Genomic DNA, 22762 nt, shown 5'->3' with positions numbered 1-22762 from the left:
GAAATTAAGATAAGCCCCTCTGATATCCTGACTGGCCAGCCTACAGCCGGTCTTTCGTTTGTTCTCCCCTGGTTGCTGGCAGCTGGTGGTGGCACTGACCAGAGGCCAGCCTGGTAGCTGGATTTTGGATCTTCTCCCCAGAGCCATTTGAATTTCTACTGAAGCTCACATTGGGAACTTCCTATAAGGATAGTGTGCTTGTGAGGCTTGATGGGCTATGGGGAACGTAGCCCATAACCAGATCTTGCCAAATGTCCACTGTTGAGGAAGCCTTTGCACCTATAAGCCTTGTTTAAAGCTCAAGTTACTTCGTTCTTTTGATCCCTTTTGAGTAAATAAAGGAAATAACATGACCGTACGGAAGCTCATCTCACGTACACTGATTCGCTTAAAAGCTTGTAAAAAGATCATATCTAATCTTTTAAGGAATAGGGCTGCAGACTTGAATTTAAAGAAGAGTTCAAATCCTATTTTCTCCTTCTTTCAAAAAAGGGAAGTGGAATTTTGTGATATTATCCAAAGTTGGGCACATCCTCTGCACGGAGCTGAAAGACAATACAAAAAGTTTGTTTCTCCATCTCCCTTGCCTCAGATTGTTAAGAATGACACACATTTTGTGTCTGGGGAGGATTTTAAACATCATAATGAGTTTACCACCTTACCTGATGTCGACTTCTTTTTGAGAAATCACTCGTCAAACAAGAGAAGCCTCCCTACAACCCCACTTGGCCAACCACAGAAAACAGAATTGAAGCTTTATCGCAGTACACCTATGGAACCATCATCTGCTGTCTCAGAGATGTATGTCACTCCTGATTCGGAATTACTCGGGAATCTGTCCTGTAACCTCCCAGGTCAATATGTTCAAGTTTCAGAATCAGTGTTTGGAAATAATTCTATTGTCCATCCTAGCCCTACTAGAAAATTCTGTAAATAACGCAGTCCACATTCAAGTTACCTTATTAATGATCTTGAAAGTTCTAGTGGGACTAAAAGGAGAGGACCACCCTTTCAATCCGGTTATGCAGTTTGCGACCAATGAGAGGGAAGAAAGCAATTTTCCCTATTTTGGTACACAGGACCTCCACCGCAAGCCTTGGGCAAAGTTCAGGTCTAATGACTGTGGGTTACAAGTTGGTAAATCGATGTCCCTGGGGATAGGTCCCCGCAGGAAAAATGCATGCATAAAGATTGTCGGACCCAAGCTGGTAAATCCCAAAGTAAGAAGCTTTCTAGGAACATTAAGCAGCAGCAGAATGAGGAAAATTCTATTTATTCTGTAAAAAACTATTTTAACCTTGGTTCCCCAAAACAGCAGCCCCTGCTCTACAGGGAAGGCTTCATACTCAAGGACCAACACTTTTGCCATTTTTAGGTTTATTGAATTTGTCGAAGTGATTTTGGCTGATACTCCTGTGCCTTTTCAACCTAAAGAGAAGTCCTAATAAAACAAAACGATTTCTGCAGAAAAAGAATAAACAAAGAATTAGACAAAGGACCTGAAATAACCTTACGATGAATAAAACTGTTAATGACAATAGAAATGACTCAAGGGTTAATGAATCCAGCTGCTGAACCTTTTTGTGCTGACCTAATAGATAATACAAATATTGTATGGGTAGGTGGAAATTATGCTTCTCTCTCCTCTCTGACAACAGGTACTACGTTGGATTTTGTAGCCTTTTTTGATAAAGACGACGAGACGCGGTCTACTCATTATGCAGGATGCACAGTGCATGTTAGTGATGCAGTAGCTGTTCCTGCAGAAGGTGGAAAGGAGCAGCATTGCGCTGCCGTTCTCCCTCGAGCCTGGCGGTGAGTCATATACTGCAGCATGAATGTCAGGGGATGGGGCCGCTGGCTTCTGCCCTCCAGTGGGCCATTAAGGGCACAGCCAGGGGTTCTGGGCCAGTTCAGGGGTCTGGTTACGCCGCGGGCACAGCCTGGGGTCTAGGCCCGATCCCTGAAACGGCACAGCACTTCGTGGTGTATGGGGGTGCGGACGCGATTAGCATTCACCTGTCATAGGCACAGGGCGGGAGCACAGAGAGTCAGCTCTCGTCGCTGTGAGGGACATGCATAATGGTAGGTAGAATGTCCGGGAATGGGACCGTCTGGCTTCTGCCCTCCAGTGGGCTGTTACAGGCACAGCCAGGGATCTAGCGTTCGCCGAAAAGGTAGGCATCGGATCGTTGTGGAGGGTGCTGCAGGGTTACCCATGCAGAAGCAACTTTAATGGATAATAATACATCAACCTGTAGTTGTAATAAGTAAGCGGAGTTGTAAAAAGTTACACAAGTCATTCATGATAAGTTCATTTGGCTCGATGTGGCGATTATCTTGGGTCTCATAAGTTGTCTTCGCCTTCCTTGTCCACTTAATAAATCTTCCTCACAGTCTTGATATATGCATTACAACGTGATGGTCAACTCAAGTAACTCTCAAAGCAGAGATTGCTTTGTGTGGCATACAACGGACAATACACAGTAAACTGCACTAGTGTTTCCTCAGATGAAACTTACTTAAACAAGATGAGTTCTGTCTTCTCCTTCACTGCTCAAAGTATATTGATATGCTGGATATTTTACTCTGATTCGGTTAAGAAATTGCAGTGTTTGAGAATGTGCAGAGTCAAAAAGTAAAGTTAGTCTTTGATGGTGGCTTAAAAAAGGCATAGGCTTTAAAACAGATTGTCTCTGTTTTCATTCTCGAGCATGTGTTCTTTGTCCTTTTGAAAGCCAACAGTCCCCGTTTGTTTGTTATAACTTGCATTTGATTCAGCATATCCAGAGAGAAGTACTTCATTCCTAAAAGTTCCTTTGTGGTGTGGCCCTGCCTAGTCAGTGATTTCTTTTCAACTAGGTTTTATTAATTGGCATAGATAGGATTCTGGGTCATATTATTCTTTGACTTCCAACCATGTGTAAGATAGTTCCGCCTCCGAAAATGATTGAAGTTCCTCGTGAGCAGTGTATGAGTAAGCTTAAGGTTTGTGAAGACCAGGACTGGGAGTCTGATAACGGACTCCTTTGCTGACATATATGTTAACCATTTGGTCTCCAGTGCACCTTGGCAAAATTATTTGTAGGTATACATTGATGTCTAATAAAACAGATGGTACATTTCCCAGATTTTCCTTCCAGGAACCTTATCAAAGGCAACCTCCAAATCAGTGAACTCAACAGAGGCTGACATGACCTAGAAAATTTGTCCTTATCTCTTATATGCAGTTCATTTAAGCTCCGGTTTGCTAGTAAAACTGAATTACCATGTCGCGTAATGATGCATGTCTAAAAATGCAGTTAATTTAACCTCTGGTTTGCTGATAAAACTGAATACTGTGTCGCGAAAGAATGCATGTCTAAAAAGTGTGTCACCAACATGAAAAGTTTGGAAAGCACTGCTAGTGTATTTTCCTTCTGTGAGTAAAGCAAGGATTCAGTTTCTGACCCAAAAAGTTGCAAATCTAGTTCTGCACAATAGTGACTCCCTTCACTGCTGAGGGATTGATGTAATTCCAGTGCCCTGATAAAATAAAACCGACAAACAACAATATGAGAACTAAAAAAACTTTTTTTTAAATAAACAAAAAACAATATGAGAACTTGAGTTGTTCTCCCCGGAGTACGATCCCTTAGCTTCAAATAAGATATCTGGTGAAAATCTAAAGCGTCTACAGGTCTTGGTAGTGAATGGAGGGAGATTTGTGATTAATCATGGTACCATGAGGTCGAGGCCTCCTTTTCTTATAATTGAGGATGATCGATATAATGGAACTGGTTGGCCGGTACACTTAATGGTGCCTGCACATTGTGCCCAATATTTAAATCTTATAGTTCTTAACAGTTTAACATTGGTTTCCTGGAAAGCAGCGGGTCTATTGAATAAACCTGAGAAATTGAAAGTTTTCAATAGCTTGAAGGCTGATGTAATCTGCATCTAAGAAACCTGGCGCCTCTCTAACCTTGATCTAGACTGATACTTTTTTTAAGCTGTAACGTCGCCCCATCTAGGAAAGGAGGAAGAAAATAATTTTAAATGAAATTGTAATGGTATCATGGATACTTCCAATCCTTTCCATGCGTTAAAATTACCCAATCTTGGGTGAGAGCATTAGGGATCCCTTCTTAGTTGTAAATGCTTACATTCCCCAAGATTCACATCATAATAAATTACTATCTAACCTTTTCACCTTTATAAGCAAGGTTACAGATCGAAAGTGAATGCCAGGTTATCTTAGTTGGAGATTTAAATTGTAAGGTCACTAACCACTCTATCAGATTGTTTGAGGATGTTAAAAGAGAAGAAGCATTACATATCCCCCCCAATCCACTTTCTGTCGAAAGTGAAAACAGATAAGTGAGGACAATTACTCCTTGGCCTACTAAGAAAGAATGACTGTGATTATAAATGGTAGATTTGTTCATGACTCCCTTGCCCAATTTACTCATAAATCTCAGCTGGGCGATTCCATAATTGATTATCTCATTGCCTCTTATAGACAGTCCGCTTAGTGATCATGGATTTTTTTTTCTCTAGAGATTAGTGGGTCATCAGTGGGTCATGACAATCTGATGGAGTTAATTCCAAGTTTAATAAGTATTCTGGTTGAAAGCAATGGATCCCAGTCAGGATTTCTAATCTAAAAGGGCTAGTGGAAAGGGCATCCTATGGCATACGCCTTTGAAAAGCTAATGTATGTCGCACCATTTGTCAATTTATGAAGCAGATTATTAGTAAAGATCACAAGAGCCATTCTAAATCATATCATAAACCTATGTGCTTTCCTCTCTATGAATAAAGAAATAATATATTGGCTAGAATTCAATTTATCTCTTTCTCAAAGGAAAAAGCACAGTACTTTAGATAATATTGCAGCTTTGAACTTATTACTGAAAAATATGTGGCCATCAGATGCTCCTAAGTATATACTGCCTTCCTTGACTTTTCCACAGTCTTTCATAAAGTTGATTGTCCAGCCCATTGGAAAAACTGTCTAAGTTTGGAATGCCTGGAACCCTATTGCATCAATAACTGCGGTTATTCTAACAAAAAATGTTCTGAAGCAGGGGTGCCTGCTTGCACCGGTGATATTTTCTCTTTATATATTTGACCTACTTTGTTTCCTATGTAAAGGGTAGAGTTACACCCCCCCCCCCCCTCCCCCCCCACACCCCCCACCCTCCTTCTAAGCTGACCAGCTGTGCAGGCTATTTTCAATTAGCTGCAGAGTGAAAGAAAGGGCCCAATGTGGGTACCAGTAGGCAAGTACATGGGTGGGAGATTGTTACTCAAGCAAGCATTGGGAGAAGATTGGTGGGGCTTGCAAACAGATAGACGGAGACGTGTGCTGTATGCTCACTATTATGCCTGCATTTTACTGTTTTGCTCCTAGGTAACATGATTACTGCACCTATGGGTGAGGTGCCGGAGAAGGCTAACCTACATGAGGTGGAACCATTAAGTCACTAGTCGCTTTAAATATGCTGTAACAAGAAAGCAGTGTCCCCACTTTCGTATTACCAGCACATTCTGATGTCAGAAGATGCCTGAAATCAGAAAATAAAATCCTGGCGTTTATTGGGAGAGGACAGTCTCCCACTTATTACAGACTGGTTATGTTAAATATCTTTCTCAAACATTGAAAGGCTTTAAAAGAACACCAATAAATCCAAGAAACTTAATAAAAAAAAAAAAAGAAAGGAAAACCAAAGATAACATCTCAAGGGAAGCGTGGTAAAAGGAGGCATGAGAATAGGTTCTCAGTCATGACTAGAAAGAAACATGAGCAGGGGTGGGGCTGGGGGTGAGAGCGTTCCTCCCCCCAGAAATAACAGCAAAGGTAAAACAGTGAAAAGCGCACTTATTGTTTCTTGGTAATGAAATCTAAGTAATGAGTGTTTACTTTTACAGGGATGTTAATGATATGGCATCTAATAGATGACATATAATATTCTCAAAATTGTTTACTCAGACACATTAATCCATTAAAAAAAGTTACTGAAATATTACACAAATCTCCAATGAAAAGACTGGCTGTGTGAGGTTTTATATCATCAAAATCCTATGTAACATGGAAACAAAAATAGGGGGTGGAGTTGCTGCTGACCCCGCTGAAGTCACAATGGTTGACTCCCTTCTCAAGGACTGGGTGGCGCTCTGCATTTTCAAACTGGAGACCCCGTCTGATGATTCATGGAAGAATGCTCTAATTTATCGCCTTCCTGGGCCTAAGAAAGACTTTAGCCATAGGCTGATAGAACAACTAGCACCCCATGTGCTAGCCTCAGGCAATTTTCTGTTGGTGGGTGATATTATTTACTATGGCGAACTGGACTCTGGCCATGAGACTGTACTTTTATTTTAGAGCTGCTGGGTTTACATCAGAAAGTAATTGGCCTTACGCACACAGCGAGCAACGCTTGATCTGGTCTTTTCTAACGTCACAAACCTTCAGTTTGACCCTCTTCTTCCTTTAGCTTTCAAATCCCTATCCAAGGAGAACTTTCTGGCCGCATGAAAGAAGGCCTTAGATCGCAAGGTCTCCTCCTTGTATTCTCCCCCGCCCCCCCCAATAAACTATTAAAACTCCTAATGTTAACAGCACCCTTACGGATTTTCAGAAAACTCTCTCAGGCCCTGGATACAGTTTCTCTCTTAAAACAAAGCCACTCCAATTCGGTTAGGTCTCATTCCCCCAGGTGCTAGGAGGAACTTAAACAGGAGAAATTGGCTTGCAGAAAATTGGAGGGAAGATGGCGCATCACAAACTCTCTTCCTGACAAATCTGCTTAGGAACTTGCACTAGGGACCTATCACAAAAAGATTAGAGACACTCATAGGTTCCACATTATTAATAGTCTTGGAACTCAGCCAGAGAATTGTTTAAAGTGTTAAAAGAGTTTATTAAGTATGCTACCTGTGCATCCACTATTTCGGCCTCTCAGCCATTTTGCGATGCTATCGCAGATCATTTTGAGGACAATATCTTATTAATCAATTGGAACCTTTCTAACTGCACAATACGGACGGAAGCCCCCTCTATTATCTCCCCTGTTGCCAACCGTCCTGCCTCACTGAAAGAGTTTGAACCGGTTACCTCTGCGCATGTTTCCAACATGATGAGTAGAATGAAATCAGGCTCCCCTTCTGATCTTTGCCCTCTGTGCATTATGGTGATGCAAAAACCATACTCCTTCCTATCATTAGTTCGCTGTTCAATCTCTCTTTCAGCTTTTCGGTCATTGGTCTGGAAAGCAGCACAAGTCATGCCTATTTTTAAACAAATCTAATGTTCATCCCCTTGAGCCCGCCAACTACCGACCCATATCAGTTGTATCTCATCTTAGCAAAATCTTTACTAAACATACAACTTTGCCCTTACTTAGAAGCCCATTTCCTCTTGGTCCCGCTCAGTTGGGTTTTAGTTTCCTATAGTGCAGAAATATTCTTGCGGGTAGTAGTTGGCACTGTTGGGCTTTCCCTTGACGATGGTTTTCCAGCTATGTTGGTGTTATTCGATCTATCTGCCTTATTTGATACTATCTCTCATTCAATCTTGGTCCAGAGACTCGAGACTGGTGTCTGCGGAAAAGCTTTGGGATGGCTCAAAATGTTTTTTAGCTACCAGACTCAGGCAGCGCACCTTGAATGTTTCAAATTCCACACTATGAACTAAGATAAGGGGGTTCTGCAAGGCTCTTCTCTGAGCCCTACGCTCTTTAACATCTTTGCAGCCCCCCTAACCCAAGTGGTAAGATCATGTGGCTTTGAAGTCATCTCATATGCAGATGACACTCAGTTGATCATCTCTATGGGACCCAATCCTTAATCCACCAACAGCGGATTTGGTGAATGCATGAGGAAATTTGCTTCTTGATTGACCATGAATTGCCTACAGCTGAACGGAGATACGACAGATACAGCTGTTTGGCAAGGCCCATGCATATTGTTTGAATGACTGGTGGCCTTCTGAGTTAAGCTCGATCTCCCATCCTAAAAAGGTGGTAAAATAATTTGGTATCCTGGTGGACGAGAACCTCTCTATGAGACAGCAGATAAGATCCACCTGCGGTGCCTGTTTTGGGATCATGCATATGCTTAGAAACGTTTTTTCAGTGGCTCCATTTACATACTAAAAGAACTCTCACTCTGGCCCCTATTGTGCGCCGGCTGGCTTACGGATACGCCCTCCTGGCGGCTAATGAGTCGTTGCTCTCAAAGGTTGCAAGTAGTTAAAACACCAATGCTCTGTAGGTTTGCAAACTTCCTCACTGCTGCCCATCAGAGCCTACAGAAATGTCTTCACTGGCTTCCTGTGAGAAAATGTTCTTTAATCAAACTCTTGTGCCTGGTTCACAAATCTTTGCTAAGGGCCAATTCTATCTTCAAGAGAATCTCCAACCAGATCTTCCTACTCGGAAACTCGGATCTAAAGCACAACTTCTGTTAATTGACCTTTCCGCTTGTAAATTTGTGTGTTCAGTAGGACTTTCCCCCTTAGCTTTCTTAATGTAAGCTCCTTTGGAAACAAATTCTCTCAGATTCATCTATATAACATCAAGAACATCAGATCATATCCTTCTTTTTGTTTCTCTGAAAACTATTGCAACAAACTATGTATTTCCCTTCCAAATTACATTGACATTATTTATGTTGGTATTCATAAGTTATTTACTGTTCTGCTTCAGAGTTCTCACAATTCTTGTGTTTGTCTTATATTCGGTCTTTTACAGCAGTCGGACAGCTCCCATTGTCTTCAACTTTGATGGCTAACTATGCTCTCAGTGTGCACTGTGAGACTCCTTGTTCAACAGCCATGACACAAACTGAACCCATATGTGCTTGTCTTGCACTTGTTCTTACTCTTCTGGCCTTCTTGCACCAAAACTAAAGAACCAATCAGTTTAAATCAGGTGTGAATCAATCAAGCCTACCCTTAATTAAAAGTTTGCTGAAAGCCCACTTTCTTAAATAATTAAACTAATCTTTAAAGGCTGAAAGTTGTTTTTTTGTTTACTGATGTTTTCATCTAATCTTTTGTATCACTCGTTTTCTGTCTTGTACAGCACTATAGATAAATTCAATAATTAGACTAACAATGATTAATGTGTAATACATAACATTGTTCTTATATCAACACATTTAAACATTCACAACCGCTAGTGGCAGGCATTCACTTAAGAAAATGTTCAAACTGACCGGATTTCTTACCATTCCAACTGAAGCTCTGTAGGGTATCTCGTAATAGTTTACAGTCTTTGTTATACTGCCATGCTTCCTGCATCAGTTCATTCAATTTCTCATCTTCGTTCTCACCTAGCAAAATATTTTTATATTAGGACTCTCAGGCAACAACTTCTTCATTGGAAATTTTCAGACTCAGCTTGTCAATATTTTTTTACTGCGCTAAATATCAAGCAAGTATTTACATTTTCTGCTTTAAACTATTTCAACATCAGACAAGCAAGAAATTACAATTAATGATACATAGACAGCCAAGTAACCAAAAGCAATAAGGAATGTAGTGTTGTAAAAGCAATCAAGATTGCAGTTTCTGTTTTTAATGTACAAAAGTCAATGTTGAATACTGGCTATAAGGAAGACCCGACATGGCTGAGGAGGTTTATAGCCAAAGACTTCTACATATGTCTTCAGATTCCAAAAAGTCCAAGGGTTTTCGGTTGTTCCCGTAGACCAGACTATATTATAACAATGAATACCAAGAGAGCTCTAACTGATTTATGGGCTTTTTGTTGACAAATATATGTAATAGAAGAAAATAACTATACGTTATGGACAAGTGAATAAAGGATATGGTGCATGAAATTTTAAATAGACAAATGTTTTGCAAATTCATTTATTTCTTCTATTGGCATCCTTCAAGAAATGGCATGATCTTTGAGGGACTTGAAAGGCAATTAACCTCGCACTGCTGGAAAAGACTTAGCCATTCCTGTAGAGGGCAAGGATCCACAAACTCATATTTATTTTAGGCCATTGCATTTTCACTTCATCTCTTTCCACCACATGAACTTTATTCTTCAAAAAAACATTTGCATGCTTGCCTTAGAATTCAGTTGTACATACTACAAACACACACAAATACAACACTTGAGTGGACTTAAATGTCAGAACCTTTACCAGCCTGTGGTAGAATACACTGAGCAATCACGTCTCGTAGCTTCTCCAAAGCTATATTCGAGTCTTCCGTCCCATTTTCAGGGTCATGGATATAAACTCCATCTTTAGGTTTAGTGCTATAATTATTTAAAGAGAAAATTGACCTGTTACAGAAAAGAATACATTCCAATAGTGCTCTTAAAACAGTACACAAAAGCAAACGGACGTCAGGCTTGCTTACTTTCCATCAACGTTTTCATTAATTACAAAAACACAATACTATCTTCACCTATATACAGACTCCTGGAATACTTAAAATAGGGAAAATATCTTTCGAGAATGGTTAAAATATTGCAAATTTGAACAGCATACGGAATCCACATGATTAAAACTTTACTTAAGCAGGCATTAGGGCTGTTTTCAAATTCTTTTACAAAGCAAAAAACTAACAAAATGGGTAAGATGAGCAGAAACCTCAATGAAGTAGAATTTGAGAATGCCAATTAAAGTATACGAACTGCTCTCGAGAGCCCACAATACACTGCAGCATCACCCAACCTTCCATTCTGACAGCTAGCTCAGCAAAAGTACCGTAACCACTTGTTTTGTATCTACTCTCCGGGCTTTACTGAGGGAAGCTGGCAAGATTATTATGAATTTAATCAAGGTACACAACTGAAAAATTGGTTAACACAGCTAGCCTTTTCATTTCTCAAATAATTTTAATTAAAATTAACAATACAAAAGAATAGAATGTTTATTCCTTAAGCGTTAAGCAGTGAACAGGCAGGACAAGTAGAATTCGAAAGATGATGAGCATAAGAAGTTAGGTAAACAAATCCACAGACTGATATGACCAACATGTATGTCTATTCTGGAATCACTAGTATTTGGCAAAAGATAAGGCAATATATTATTTTAGGTTAATAGGTCTAAAGGGGAGAAAAATGCTAAAAGATTTCAAGGAGCGAGGGAATGCGTTCCAAAATTTGGCTGCTAAACAGCCAAAGGCTCGACTGCCACAGTGAGATTTCTTTAAAAGAGGGAGCCTTAAAATATAGTCTGCAGCAGACTGAAAGCAATGAGTTTTGTAGTATCTCTGTAGGAAGAGCGAACCCCTTTTATACACTGCCAGATGCACCAGGCAGAGGGATTGAAACCGAATTCTGTTTTCCACTGCAAGCAAATGAAGAGTATGCCAATCTGCAACTGTCTTTTAAGTCCAAAATCAGATGAATAGCCATGTTCGGAAGTAATTTGAGCCTTCTAGGAAGAGACTTCGGAGCACCTGAAAACGGGTTGGTCCAATAGTCAATCCTTGAGAAGAGGAAAGCCTGTGCTACTACTCTAAAACCTTCCTGAGGAAGAAAAGGATATATTTTCTGCAGCAATTTTGAGATGCAAAACAACCTTAAAAACCTGAAAAGACAGTGACGGGATTTAGTACAGACCTATATTCTTGATTACAGTTCTAAAGCCATGTGTGGGGCCAGAACTAATTGGCCAACAAATATAAGACCAGCTGCCTTCATTATGACGGCTAACAAGTAAAACTTGTCAATACAGAGTTTCATATATCTGACAGGATGATTTGTCAAGAATACGTTTGATTTGTGGAAGAAAAAAAGCCTCCAGCAGCAAGCAATATCTGGCCAGCTAAGAATGTTAACAAGACTTGAGCCCAAACATTTCGCTTTGCAATTATGGTCACATTCTAGGCAAGACAACGTGATCAATAACCCAGCTACACTAGTATCTAGTTGGCAACTGCTCAGACAATGGTATTCAGCTCTTGATCACCACCCAGGCGACTAATAAGAAGAGTATCATCAGTACCCATCATAAAATAATACCTAAAAGATCGAATGAGTTTGATCAAAGGATTTGTTTGGATTACTATGTTTTTCAGTGCAGAGACTGGTCTTGTCTTATTCACTTGTTGCATTTTGATAATTGTGATTCCCATCAAATGGACGTTTCTAACACATTCTCTTCAGCAAATTCTCTTCGGACCATGCCCTGCTTTGTTTGGTCTCCAGTTGACCAAAATCATATAGCTTGTCTATCAAAGAAAGTTAGCTGAATTTGGTCGAGGCTCTCAGTGGAGGATTGGGAGGACGCCCTGAGGAGGTCCCCTCCGGTTCCTCACGATAACCCGGTCATCGCCAATGAGGCCTTTACCGAGTGGCTTACCTCAACATTAGATTCTACTCTGTCAAAAACAGTGGTCCACCATCGGACAGGCTCAGGTAAACAACCTTGGTACTCTAGGGAACTCAAGGAGCTAATACAACGTTGTAAAAGGGCGGAGAGGAAATGGAGGAAAGATTTCGCAACTGCCTCCAAAAATGAATATAGGCCAGAGCTAAGACAATATAAAAATCAACGAAAAATCGCTCAATCGGCATATTATCAGGTTAAAATCTTGGAAGCAGCCAATAGGCCAAGAGAAATTTTTAAAAATATTTCAAGCCCTGGTTACCCCCCCCCCCCCCCCTCCCCCCCCGGCCATTATTGACCCTCCAGATCACAAGAAACGGTGTGATGACTTGGCTGCTTTTTTTGTAGCCAAGGTGTCTAACATCTATGCTGGCTTTGCGTCAACCGTACAGGCCTTTGGCCTTATGGAGAGCAAGGATGGGACTCCGGAGGAGGATGCTTCAGACGCATGTGTAAGACTCTACGCCTTCCCGCCACTCGACGTGGCCACTGTGGAAAGACTCCTCGGTAACCTCAAATCGGGTTCCCCTCTGGATGCTGCACCGCCTGCAGCTCTTAAGCAGGAAGTTGTGCCCCGCTATTATGCAGGCCATTAACTCGTCCTTGGAATCGGGAGTGGTGCCCCCTTCCTGGAAGATGGCGAAAGTTAAGGCCCTTTTAAAAAATAAAAAACTTGGACCCAGAAGATTGAGCTAACTACAGGCCTATCTCGCTGTTACTGGGTCTGAGTAAGATAGCCGAAAGACACGTCAATCAGATCCTCTCCTCATTTGTTGAGACCACGGGTGCACTCCATTCCTCTCAGACGGGATTTAGAGCCAAACAGGGCACGGAGACTGCCCTGGTGGCAGTGGTGGAGGCGACTAGGAGTATAGTGGATGCCGGGGGTTGCTCGGCAGTGGTCCAGTTGGACCTCAGCGCAGCCTTCGAAACTGTCAATCATCCACTCCTGCTACAGCGCCTCCGCCGGGCAGAGGTCTCCGGAATGGCCCTCAAATGGCTCCAGTCCTTTGTAGCGGAGAGATTTTTCTCCGTTTTCGAGGACGAGGTATCATTGGACCAACTGCCATTGTATCAAGGCGCTCCCCAGGGATCCTCTCTCAGTCCTACCATGTTTAACATCTACATGAGACCACTGGCTGAGGTGGTGCTTCCCTGGGGAATTCAGCTTATCACCTACGCTGATGATACACAGTTGGTCGTCTCCCTAGCAAGGGATGATACTTTAGACCAGGGGAGCAATAATTTGACCCCCTGTCTCACCAAAGTTTTGGAGTGGATGACAGCTTTGTTTCAAAAGCTAAATGGGGCCAAAACTGACATCATGCTCCTGGGTTATAAAGCCCCCATCAACCTTGACCCATGGAGGCCACACTGTCTGGGCCCCCCTCCCACCCTTAAGACCCAGATAAAGAGCCTGGGGGTCTGGTTGGACACCACCTTGGGGTTCCAGTTCCAGGCCAGGAAGGTGGCGGCGACCTGTTATGGACTGCTTAGGGTCCTCAGGAAAGTGCAGTTCCTTCTTCCTGTTGAGGCCAGACGTGTGCTGGTATAGTCGCTGATTCTTTCGCGACTGGACTATGCTAATGCCATCTATTTAGGAGCTCCAGTAGGCTCCATTCAAATCCTTCAAACAGTGCAAAATTGTGCATCTCGGCTGCTTATGAATCTATCTAGACGCTGTTCGGCAAAGGCGGCTCTTCGGTCGCTCCACTGGCTGCCGATTCAGGAAAGGATCATGTTTAAAACGTTCAGCATGGCGCATAAGTCCATCGGTAATGTCGGTTCTACCATCCTTCAGCCCTTTTTCTGCCATCATCAATCCCACAGATCCCTGAGATCCAATCAGCGAAATTTGTTGGTGCTACCAAGGGTGAAGCGAGCCCGTATGGGCGGCCGCCAGCTCTCCTTCCATGTAGCCAAGGGCTGGAACAAACTCCCAGATAACATCAGGCTGGAAACTAATCATCTTGCATTCAGGAAGCGATTGAAGACATTTTTGTTCCACTGATTGTCTTCTCCTGTCCTTGGGTCTTACAGCGCTGGGATGCCTCAGGGTAGCCATGCGCTATAGAAGAGCGTATTCAATTCAAATGAGTCATCAAATGACTTATAATCATGACAGGTTTCACTGCATTCATTTTTGCATTATGTGGGGTTATCATTCATATGTTATGCAGTAGGTTAAGATTCCAAAATAATCATTTGAAAATACATTTCCAGTTTCTTAGTGCTATTTCAGATGTTATTCATTCAGGAAAGAGGGTTTGAAGTTCCACTGTGTCCCTGAACTCATCTTGTGTGACTGATAGCTTCCAGTAAACCTGTGTAGTATTGCTCAGTGGGAGGAGTATGGTTGCAGACAAACTGGATTTCTAATTTGTATTCGTGCATTGACAAAGTCCTTGAGCCATGGAGTTAGAAATCGGACCAGGCAACTTGGGGTGAAGGCACGGATGGGGGCAGGTCACATCAGTTCCATAAATATCAGGTGCACTCATTGATTCACAGGACAAACCACTGAAACAATGAAGAAGCAATCTTGATTCTTTGTCTGGTCTCTAAGATACAATGACAACAATTGTAGGGCTTGCCCCAACATTGATTTTTTGCATCCCAGAGGGCAGCACTTCATGCAAAATGGTGTTGAAGGTGGTCAAATGGTTTAGAAGAATAAGGGCCACAAAGCCATCTTGATCCAACACCCATCGCAACTTATTTGTTACTACAATCAAAGCTAATTCTGTATTGTGCATTAGTCTAAACCCCGATAGAACCGGGTCTAATACCATTAGGATTCAGACAGTGTGCCGTACTATTAATTGTGGCAAATTTACAGGCTTATCGAGACAAGAACAAATCTTGGTTATTATCTCAAAAGGAGGGAGGCAAGCATATTACTATCTCTTGAGTGTCATCAATATTCCAAGAGAGACAGCTGGGTTTAATACAGGAGTCTACAATTGTAAATATCTCCTTTGTCAAATTAGAGGAGGCAGTAATCCAAGGTGTAAGATAAGATTTTTTTTGCCACTTTGATCAACTTTTTGTAAGTGGGTTGAATACACCTTTGTCATCAACCCCATAGTCTCTTTACCGCACTCTCTTACAATGTTTTTACCTGTAACAATTCCTCTGAGAACCAATTTGTAAATAAAGTAGCATGGTGTAATTTAACTTTGTATTTTTGTTACCAGCTGGTAACGAGATAAGGGAAGAGATTATTGTTCCTGGACATACACTATATAGAGAGTGCTATACTGGGCCAAAAAGCACAGAAGTTTTACAGAAATGGGCTAATTTTAGTTCAATTTGCACTGATACTGGCAGAAAAGCATCAAAGGGCTTTTTTCTATATTAAATTTGTAGAATTAAGTAGAACATTCCCAAATTTGTTAGGGGAACATTTTTTGGTCTTCCAATATGCACATCTATAAATAAATTAGGCTGTTAAATGAGTGAACAAGACATTTTGGGTAGCCGTTATTCTCCAAAACATGTATGCCCCATTAAAACAAAAGTCAGATCGGACATTAATGACAACTTCTTAAAGACAAAATTAGTATTCTTTGGGAAGTGAACATACATTTCAAAAGTTGGCACTGTAATAATGGACAAATAGGTTGATCAAATCAGAAGGTGAAAAGGACCAGCTATTGCTACTTAATAATCTCTACTGAGTCTCATTCTGAGAGGCCCATTAGTTTGGAAGGTAATACCTCACCAGACAAAATGCACATATCACAGGTCGTAGTATTTATTGGGTTGGGTAATACTTATCAATTGAGAGTTCCCTACCTAAGAAAGTGGGAAAATGTGTTAATACCCTATGTTGCAAAATTCAGATTGCTGTTGTGTTTTCTTGCAAAAATGCCACAATTTTTACCTGGCTAAGTTTAAGTAGGGGAAAATGCAGTATTTTTGCGCCAGCTCTACATGTGTTGGGTGCAAACTCCCTTTTGGAATGATGAACATTAAGTTTTGGTTCCAAGATTTAACGAGTTCAATGTGACAGAGAACAGACAGAAAATCCTTATTCCCATATCAAATACAGATATCAGCTTGTAGCTTCATGATTCACTAAACTTGAGTTTCCAGTGCTTTCTTTAAATCCATTCATTACTAAACATATTTACTTTACAGAGAATACAGCGCTAAAATCATTCGGATGTTGTGACAAAATGAATCAAAAATAAAAAACAACATCTGAAAACTCTGGGGATAAAGAGCAAACGCTATAAAATCTGTGAAATGAAACGCTACAGTGAGCCTGTCTTTAGTAAGTGCTATTCTTATCCTGGCATTCTCAAGTTTCTGGGAAAGCTTTATAAGTAAAATCAAAAGGTCAAGTGATGAACATAAATAAAAAGTAGTAATTTACGTAGCTGTTACACTGGAGTTACTTAATTTCAGTTGCAATGCAATGTGCAGGAACAGAAATGCTTATAACAATAAATAACAGGAATGAACACATCGTTAAATACCAACACATACTGAAACAAAGAAATGACACTGTATGCAATGTCACTGAAGTCTATTGTGACGCCATATGCCACATCATGGATGACGTAATGATCACTGCATTTGGGGTGCGAGTTATATTTGATTAGCTGGGGTATGAGTTATTATTTGTTTAGCAAACCTAGAAAATCCATGAGGGGACAATTTCTGGGGGTTTCCATTTTTTGTTTAGTATAAATCGCTTCATTCTAACCATGTTTAATGGTTATATTATATAACATTTATGCAGATGTAGAGTCTGCATTTTATTACCATTGCTGAGAATGGAACACACCACGACTCACAAGACATGAAGCCCTAAATATCAATATTGCACTCAGTCCATCTACATGTAAAGTTTATGCAATGAAGTTCTTCGTAAATATTCATTTTAAATAAAGCTTTGTAACGTGATACCGGATCCAAAGAGGGAAGATCACTTTGAAGAAGCCTTACAGATGTAATAGTTGTTCCCCAATATTAAGTCATTGTCACATGCAATATGTGAGACAGAAAACATTGTCTTTCCCGTGTCAATTTTGCTGCATGATAACAGAGAAGGAATATATTACTTACCCTGGAAGCATCCATTCGTAGCATGTAGTGCTACAGATTCACATGCTATGCAAACTCCTGCCATCTAGTGTTGGGTCCGGACTCTGAAAGTTGTTTTTCAGTTTTCCTCAAGGATTTTTTTGGTCAGCATCGTATTTCCTCCTCCTTAAGGCAGTACTCATGTTCAATAGTTCCTTTGTTAGATAATGTTTTTTCCACTTTGCCATATAGGAAGTGAAGATATAGTTTACAAAGCCAGCTTTGCTGTTGAACATGCTCTATAGGTGTGTATTTGTGTCACAATCTTATACTTGCCGGGGAGTGTGCATGTGAATCTGCAGCACTACATGCTACAAATAGATGCTCACAGGGTAAGGAACATACTCCATTTGTAGCATGTTTGGGCTGCAGATATACATGCTATGCATACACTGTAAAGCAATTCCCCTTTCGCAGTGGCTTTAGGTAAGAGGTGGTGCAGTTGTTTTAAATAATGTGCGCAGAACTGTTTGCCCTACTTGAGCCTGTTGTCTGGTTTGCACATCTAAAAAATAGTGTCTAGTAAAAGTTTATGGGATTATCCATGTTGTTGTTTTCCAAAATTCAAGTAATGGAATATTCCCTAGAATGGCCATTGATGCTTTTTTCATGCTTAAATGAGCTCTAGGCATGGCTGTTAGTGTTTTTTGGGCTTTTGCGTAGCATATTTGTATACATTTGACTGTCAATCTTACTCTTCCTGATTATGAGATAGCATTGCCTTTGCGTGGACTGGAAAATGCAACAAATAGTAGATGTGCTTTTCTGTAGGGGTTTGTTCTTTCCAGATAGTACATTTGAGCAAGTTTCACATCCAGTGTATGCAATGCTCTTTCTGCTACTGATACCGGTTTTCTTCCCAACACCGGAAAGTTCAAAGCTTGATTTAAATGAAAAGGTGAGATGACCTTTGCTTGCAATGCTGTGTTTGTGCGTCAGCACACTTTGTCTTGGGATATTTAAAAATACAGTTCCTCTATAGTGAGTGCTTGCCCTTTCATGGACTCTTCTTGGAAGTCTCTAAATGGAAACATTTTGTTCACTACTGTGCTTCAAATGACATTAATCCATCATCACCATCAGAACAACTAATACGTTACTTATTAAATTTCAAAAAAGCAAATTTGGCATACTCTTTAATACACTTACATATAGCACCTTTTGCAGTTTACCTACAAAACAGAAAACACCAATCCCTTTTCTGCATGCCTGTCATAATGGCTTTACAGAAAATATCTACATCATTTCCCTTACGGAAGAGATCAATGTGGACACCTCGCCATCAGGAAATAATATAGATATTTTCTATACATTGATTTTGGGGGATTTGGACAGACACACCAATAGACAGAAACCACACCACACTGGGGGTGACAACCTTACAAAAGAAGAATGTGAGGCTTTAAAACTCCTGATGAATGACAGACATTACTATTCATGTGGCTGGCAAAGGAGGGAACATTGTAGTAATGAACAGCAAGGACTACGAACAGGACATACTGACACAAATTGCTATGAGGGTATTAAACATAACCCAATATGGAATCTGACAATAGATATTAATAAATCTCAAAAACAGTGGTATGACGGCTGTCTTCTAACCAATGATGAATACACATATTTAAGAGTGGATCGCCTAAACATCCCTGCCTCTACACCCTGCCCAAAATGTATTACGATCTCCCTTTCCCACCAGGGAGGCCTTTAGTCTCTAGTATAGGAGGTCCCACTGAAAGACACTCTGAATATGTGGACCTATTCTTACAGCCAACTGTGTCCAACCTCCCATCATATATTAGGGACACAAAACATATCCTCAGCATTTTGATGGACATTACCTGGGAGCACTCTATGACAATGGTAACATTGGACATGACAGCACTATATACCCAGTATACAACACAATTTGGGTATCCCTGCATTAAAACACTCCTTGTCAATTAAATTAGCTAGCATGTATGAATCCAGTGAAATGTTGATTGACCTGACCAAACTTATCCCACACAATAATATGTTTGTTTAAAAACAATTGGTACAAACAAATACAAGGTGTGGCGATGGGCTCCAGGTTTTCTTCTTCCTACGCCAACCTCTTTATGGGGTGACTGGAGGAAGAGTGGATCTGCGGCTTCACAGAGACACAATGGAATAACTCAACCCTTTTCACGGGTCGATACATTGACGACTGCATAATGATCTGGACATGCCCTATAGACAAATTACAACAATTTTGTGAGGCCCTTAATTACACTGGAACTAATATTACATTTACTCATCAGTTCAGAAAGGAAATAATAATATTCTTAGATGTGGAATTCTACATAAGCATAGCTTAAGAAATCACAAGGACGGACCAGGACATGTGACGGACGGGAACAGAATTACAACTGGACACGAGATTGGAGTTAACTCTGAAGATGTTGACAGCCTTGAGGAAGTCGCGGGTGTATCCCAAACAGAGACGAAACATGTGTTGCTCTGTGGGTGAGACTAAAAGAATTGGATCCAAAGAAAATGAAAGGGATTTCCCTTGAATTTTGTTATAAGGATGTTAGATCACTTGTACTATAGAATTGCGAGTGCTTGGAATAAAGGCTTTTCGTATCCCTCATGGAGATGTCAGTCAGCTGCCAAGTTTGGTATGGGACGTAGTGTAGTAAATAGGTCCACGCTTGTAGGTAGTTCCCAAGTAGGTTTATTGAGAGGGCGACCGGTGGCAGGTCACTGGTGGGGTCACGATGCCAGTTGAGGTGCCTTGATTAAATTACAGAATATCTTGTTCCAGTAACTTGCTTGTACATTGCTTGTAGCGCTTGAAGAGGTGACAGAAGAGGGTTCTTTAAATCTCGTCGCCAAAATAATGTAGTAAATAGGTCCACGCTTGTAGGTAGTTCCCAAGTAGGTTTATTGAGAAGTAGAGATAAGTCAATAGTAAGGTCAGATTGAGACCATAGGGAGACCCCACCAGGAGCTCCTATCCAGGTGCTCAGCCCATCCAAACTGTCACTCTGCAGTCAGAGTACTAACATTCTGACTGCAGCATCTATGAACATTCTAAAGATGGTATAAATGCATCACATAGGGAATGATAGGATATTACACGTAGCAACCCATCCTTTTTGGTTTTAGAAAGTAAACAGAATATACTCCTTTGTTGTGATGTTTGAATGGGACCTGTTCTATGGCCCCTTTCTGTAGTAATGCTTTTCTTCTTCCTTTGGCGGATGTAGATGCTGCGGATTTAGTATGCGTTTTCGTGGTGGGATATTTGGCGGTTGCAATGTTAATTCTAGTCAATATCCCTGCCTGACGATTTGTAGCACCCATAATTGATGGAACTGTTGCGGCCTTCCTCCTATAGGTGTTTTGTGATCGGAGGGGAAGTGTTGGAGGGGAAGTGTTGGAAAGTCATTGTTTGGGTGTTGGGAAGTCACTGTTTGGGTGTAGAGGCTTCTCTTGTGGGTGTGCCTTTACCTCTTCCTCTATTCTTGTAACCACCTCTACAGTACCCTCAACTTGCTTGTTGGTGGTACTGTTTTTGTTGCCTCTGGTAGCATGTTTCCTGTGTTAGGACTTTTGAAGGCCCCTCTCACTTGATAATGCTGAAAGTACTGCTGCTTTTGTGGTGTGACTTGCAAAGCACACATTGATTTTGCAGTGTATGCATCTTTTTTTATTTTCTCTAGCTGCATATCCACTTTTAGGCCAAATAGATGTTCCCCATCTAATGGAATGTTCAGAATGTGCTGTTGCATCTCAGGCTTAAGCCCAGAAATGCATAGCCACACGTCTACCCAGCAGTATTGAACTGCTGATGCCTCTTGCAACAGTGCCTGTTCCATCAAGTGCACATCTAATGGTAGCGTTTAAAGTTTGTCTGCCCTCATCACTAACTCTACTCCTAATTTTTTATATTCCTCTGGGAGATGTTGAATCAGTTCCTGCATCTCATCCCATGTTGCTCTATTATAACGAGATAGCAATCCGACTGAGTTAGCAATTTTCCAGTGGTTTGCGTGTCCTGGAGCAACCCTTTTATTCTGTTGTGTTGATCCGCTTACTCTCCCTTATTAAGAGGTGGCATATCTCCAGTGCCCTGTGATGCTGTCCTTTTTCTATCAGTTGTAACCACTAGGCTGTCAGCTGATATCCTTTATATATTGGGTCAGTTGGTGAAAGGCTGTACTTTCTTTCGATGCGTGGCATAAGTCCCCTTGATTTTAACGGGTCCTTAAATATGTCTTTGGAGACTTGCAAGACAGAGCCAATCATAGGAAGGTATTGCATTGTGCGTTCTATGCGTGATAGGGTCTCTACCAAAAAATCAGTTTCTTCTTCTGTGGTGGGCATAGGACGTTTGTGGTATTCTGCAGCCCTCTGGATGACACTATGATCAGATGATGCGTCATCTGACTGTCATGGGACTCGTATTCGATATCAGCATCAGGTAGAACCACATCATAATCATGCCATGGGTCTGGGCTGTGCTGTTGATTTTCTTGAGAATCATCAGCATCATAATCCTGTTGAGGTATATCCCCCTCCTCCTCTTCCTGTGTTGGTGAGGGTGATTGTGGTTCTGGGGATTCAGGTTGACTAAATGATATGGGCCTTGTGGCCCCTCTTTTTGGTGGCGGCTGTAGGTCTTGGCCCTGCCTTTTTGAAGAGTTCTTGAGTTTTTGTAGCATATAGTATGCAGTCCTTCAAACCCATTACCCTGTTCCTCATGTATTTGGATATGTGTTTTGTTCTTCCCTGTTGCCAGTGGTATGGCTGTGGAATGTGTCAAGGACTTCACTGTCATGGAAACATGGCTTTTCTTTGATCCTGAAGTTTGCTATGTTCCTTCTCCTTTCTCGGAGTCTATGCATTTTTGGAGTCCAAATGGCTCGAGCCCGATCGCTTCATCGGATCAGAAGTGCAAGCATGTTTGGTGTTTGTCGATTCCGAAGTATTCTTCTATGTAGATTTATGCTTTGGTGCTGGTGTTGTGTCGGTGCCATCCTCATGTTTCGGCCTTGTCGCCCGAGAGGAATTGAGAACTTTCTCGCCCCTTCTTGGCTCCGAGGCATGCTCGCGGGGGCGACCTGAGCTCGAAGGCTGTGGCGTACCGTGGTGTGGAGGGGGGAGGTGTGTGCAAGATTTTCTAAGCACGTGGGCAGGGGAGCGATATTACCCACAGTTCTTGGCATCATTTTTGTTTTCGGTCCTGACCTGATACCAGAGTCTGCGGTGTGGTGTCCTCCATGTGGATTAGGGTTCCTTCATCCCCACCGAACTCTCCTGAGGCGACATAGTGGGGGCCTGTGATAACTAACCCACATTG

General features: G+C 41.4%; 1 protein-coding gene across 7 annotated transcripts in view; it reads right to left on the bottom strand.

Annotated features, from left to right (window-relative positions):
* The window catches only part of MAPKAPK5 (MAPK activated protein kinase 5), a 429232-nt gene that overhangs the window by 7647 nt on the left and 398823 nt on the right, over window positions 1-22762 (bottom strand). For 2 of the 7 annotated variants that reach the window (XM_086943071.1, XM_086943073.1), the window contains 2 exons: window positions 10138-10259; window positions 9214-9318 (listed from right to left, as the gene is read on the bottom strand). In XM_086943071.1, coding sequence (XP_086799197.1) covers window positions 9214-9318; window positions 10138-10259 — 227 coding nt within the window. Of the gene's footprint in view, window positions 1-9201; window positions 9319-10137; window positions 10260-22762 lie in introns of all 7 variants that reach the window. The other 5 variants (XM_086943068.1, XM_086943072.1, XM_086943070.1 and 2 more) reach the window with 3 other exon arrangements.

Source organism: Lissotriton vulgaris, chromosome 11 (assembly GCF_964263255.1).
Source record: "Lissotriton vulgaris chromosome 11, aLisVul1.2, whole genome shotgun sequence".
Taxonomy (NCBI): domain Eukaryota; kingdom Metazoa; phylum Chordata; class Amphibia; order Caudata; family Salamandridae; genus Lissotriton; species Lissotriton vulgaris.
This window is presented reverse-complemented; position numbering and strand designations above follow the sequence as displayed.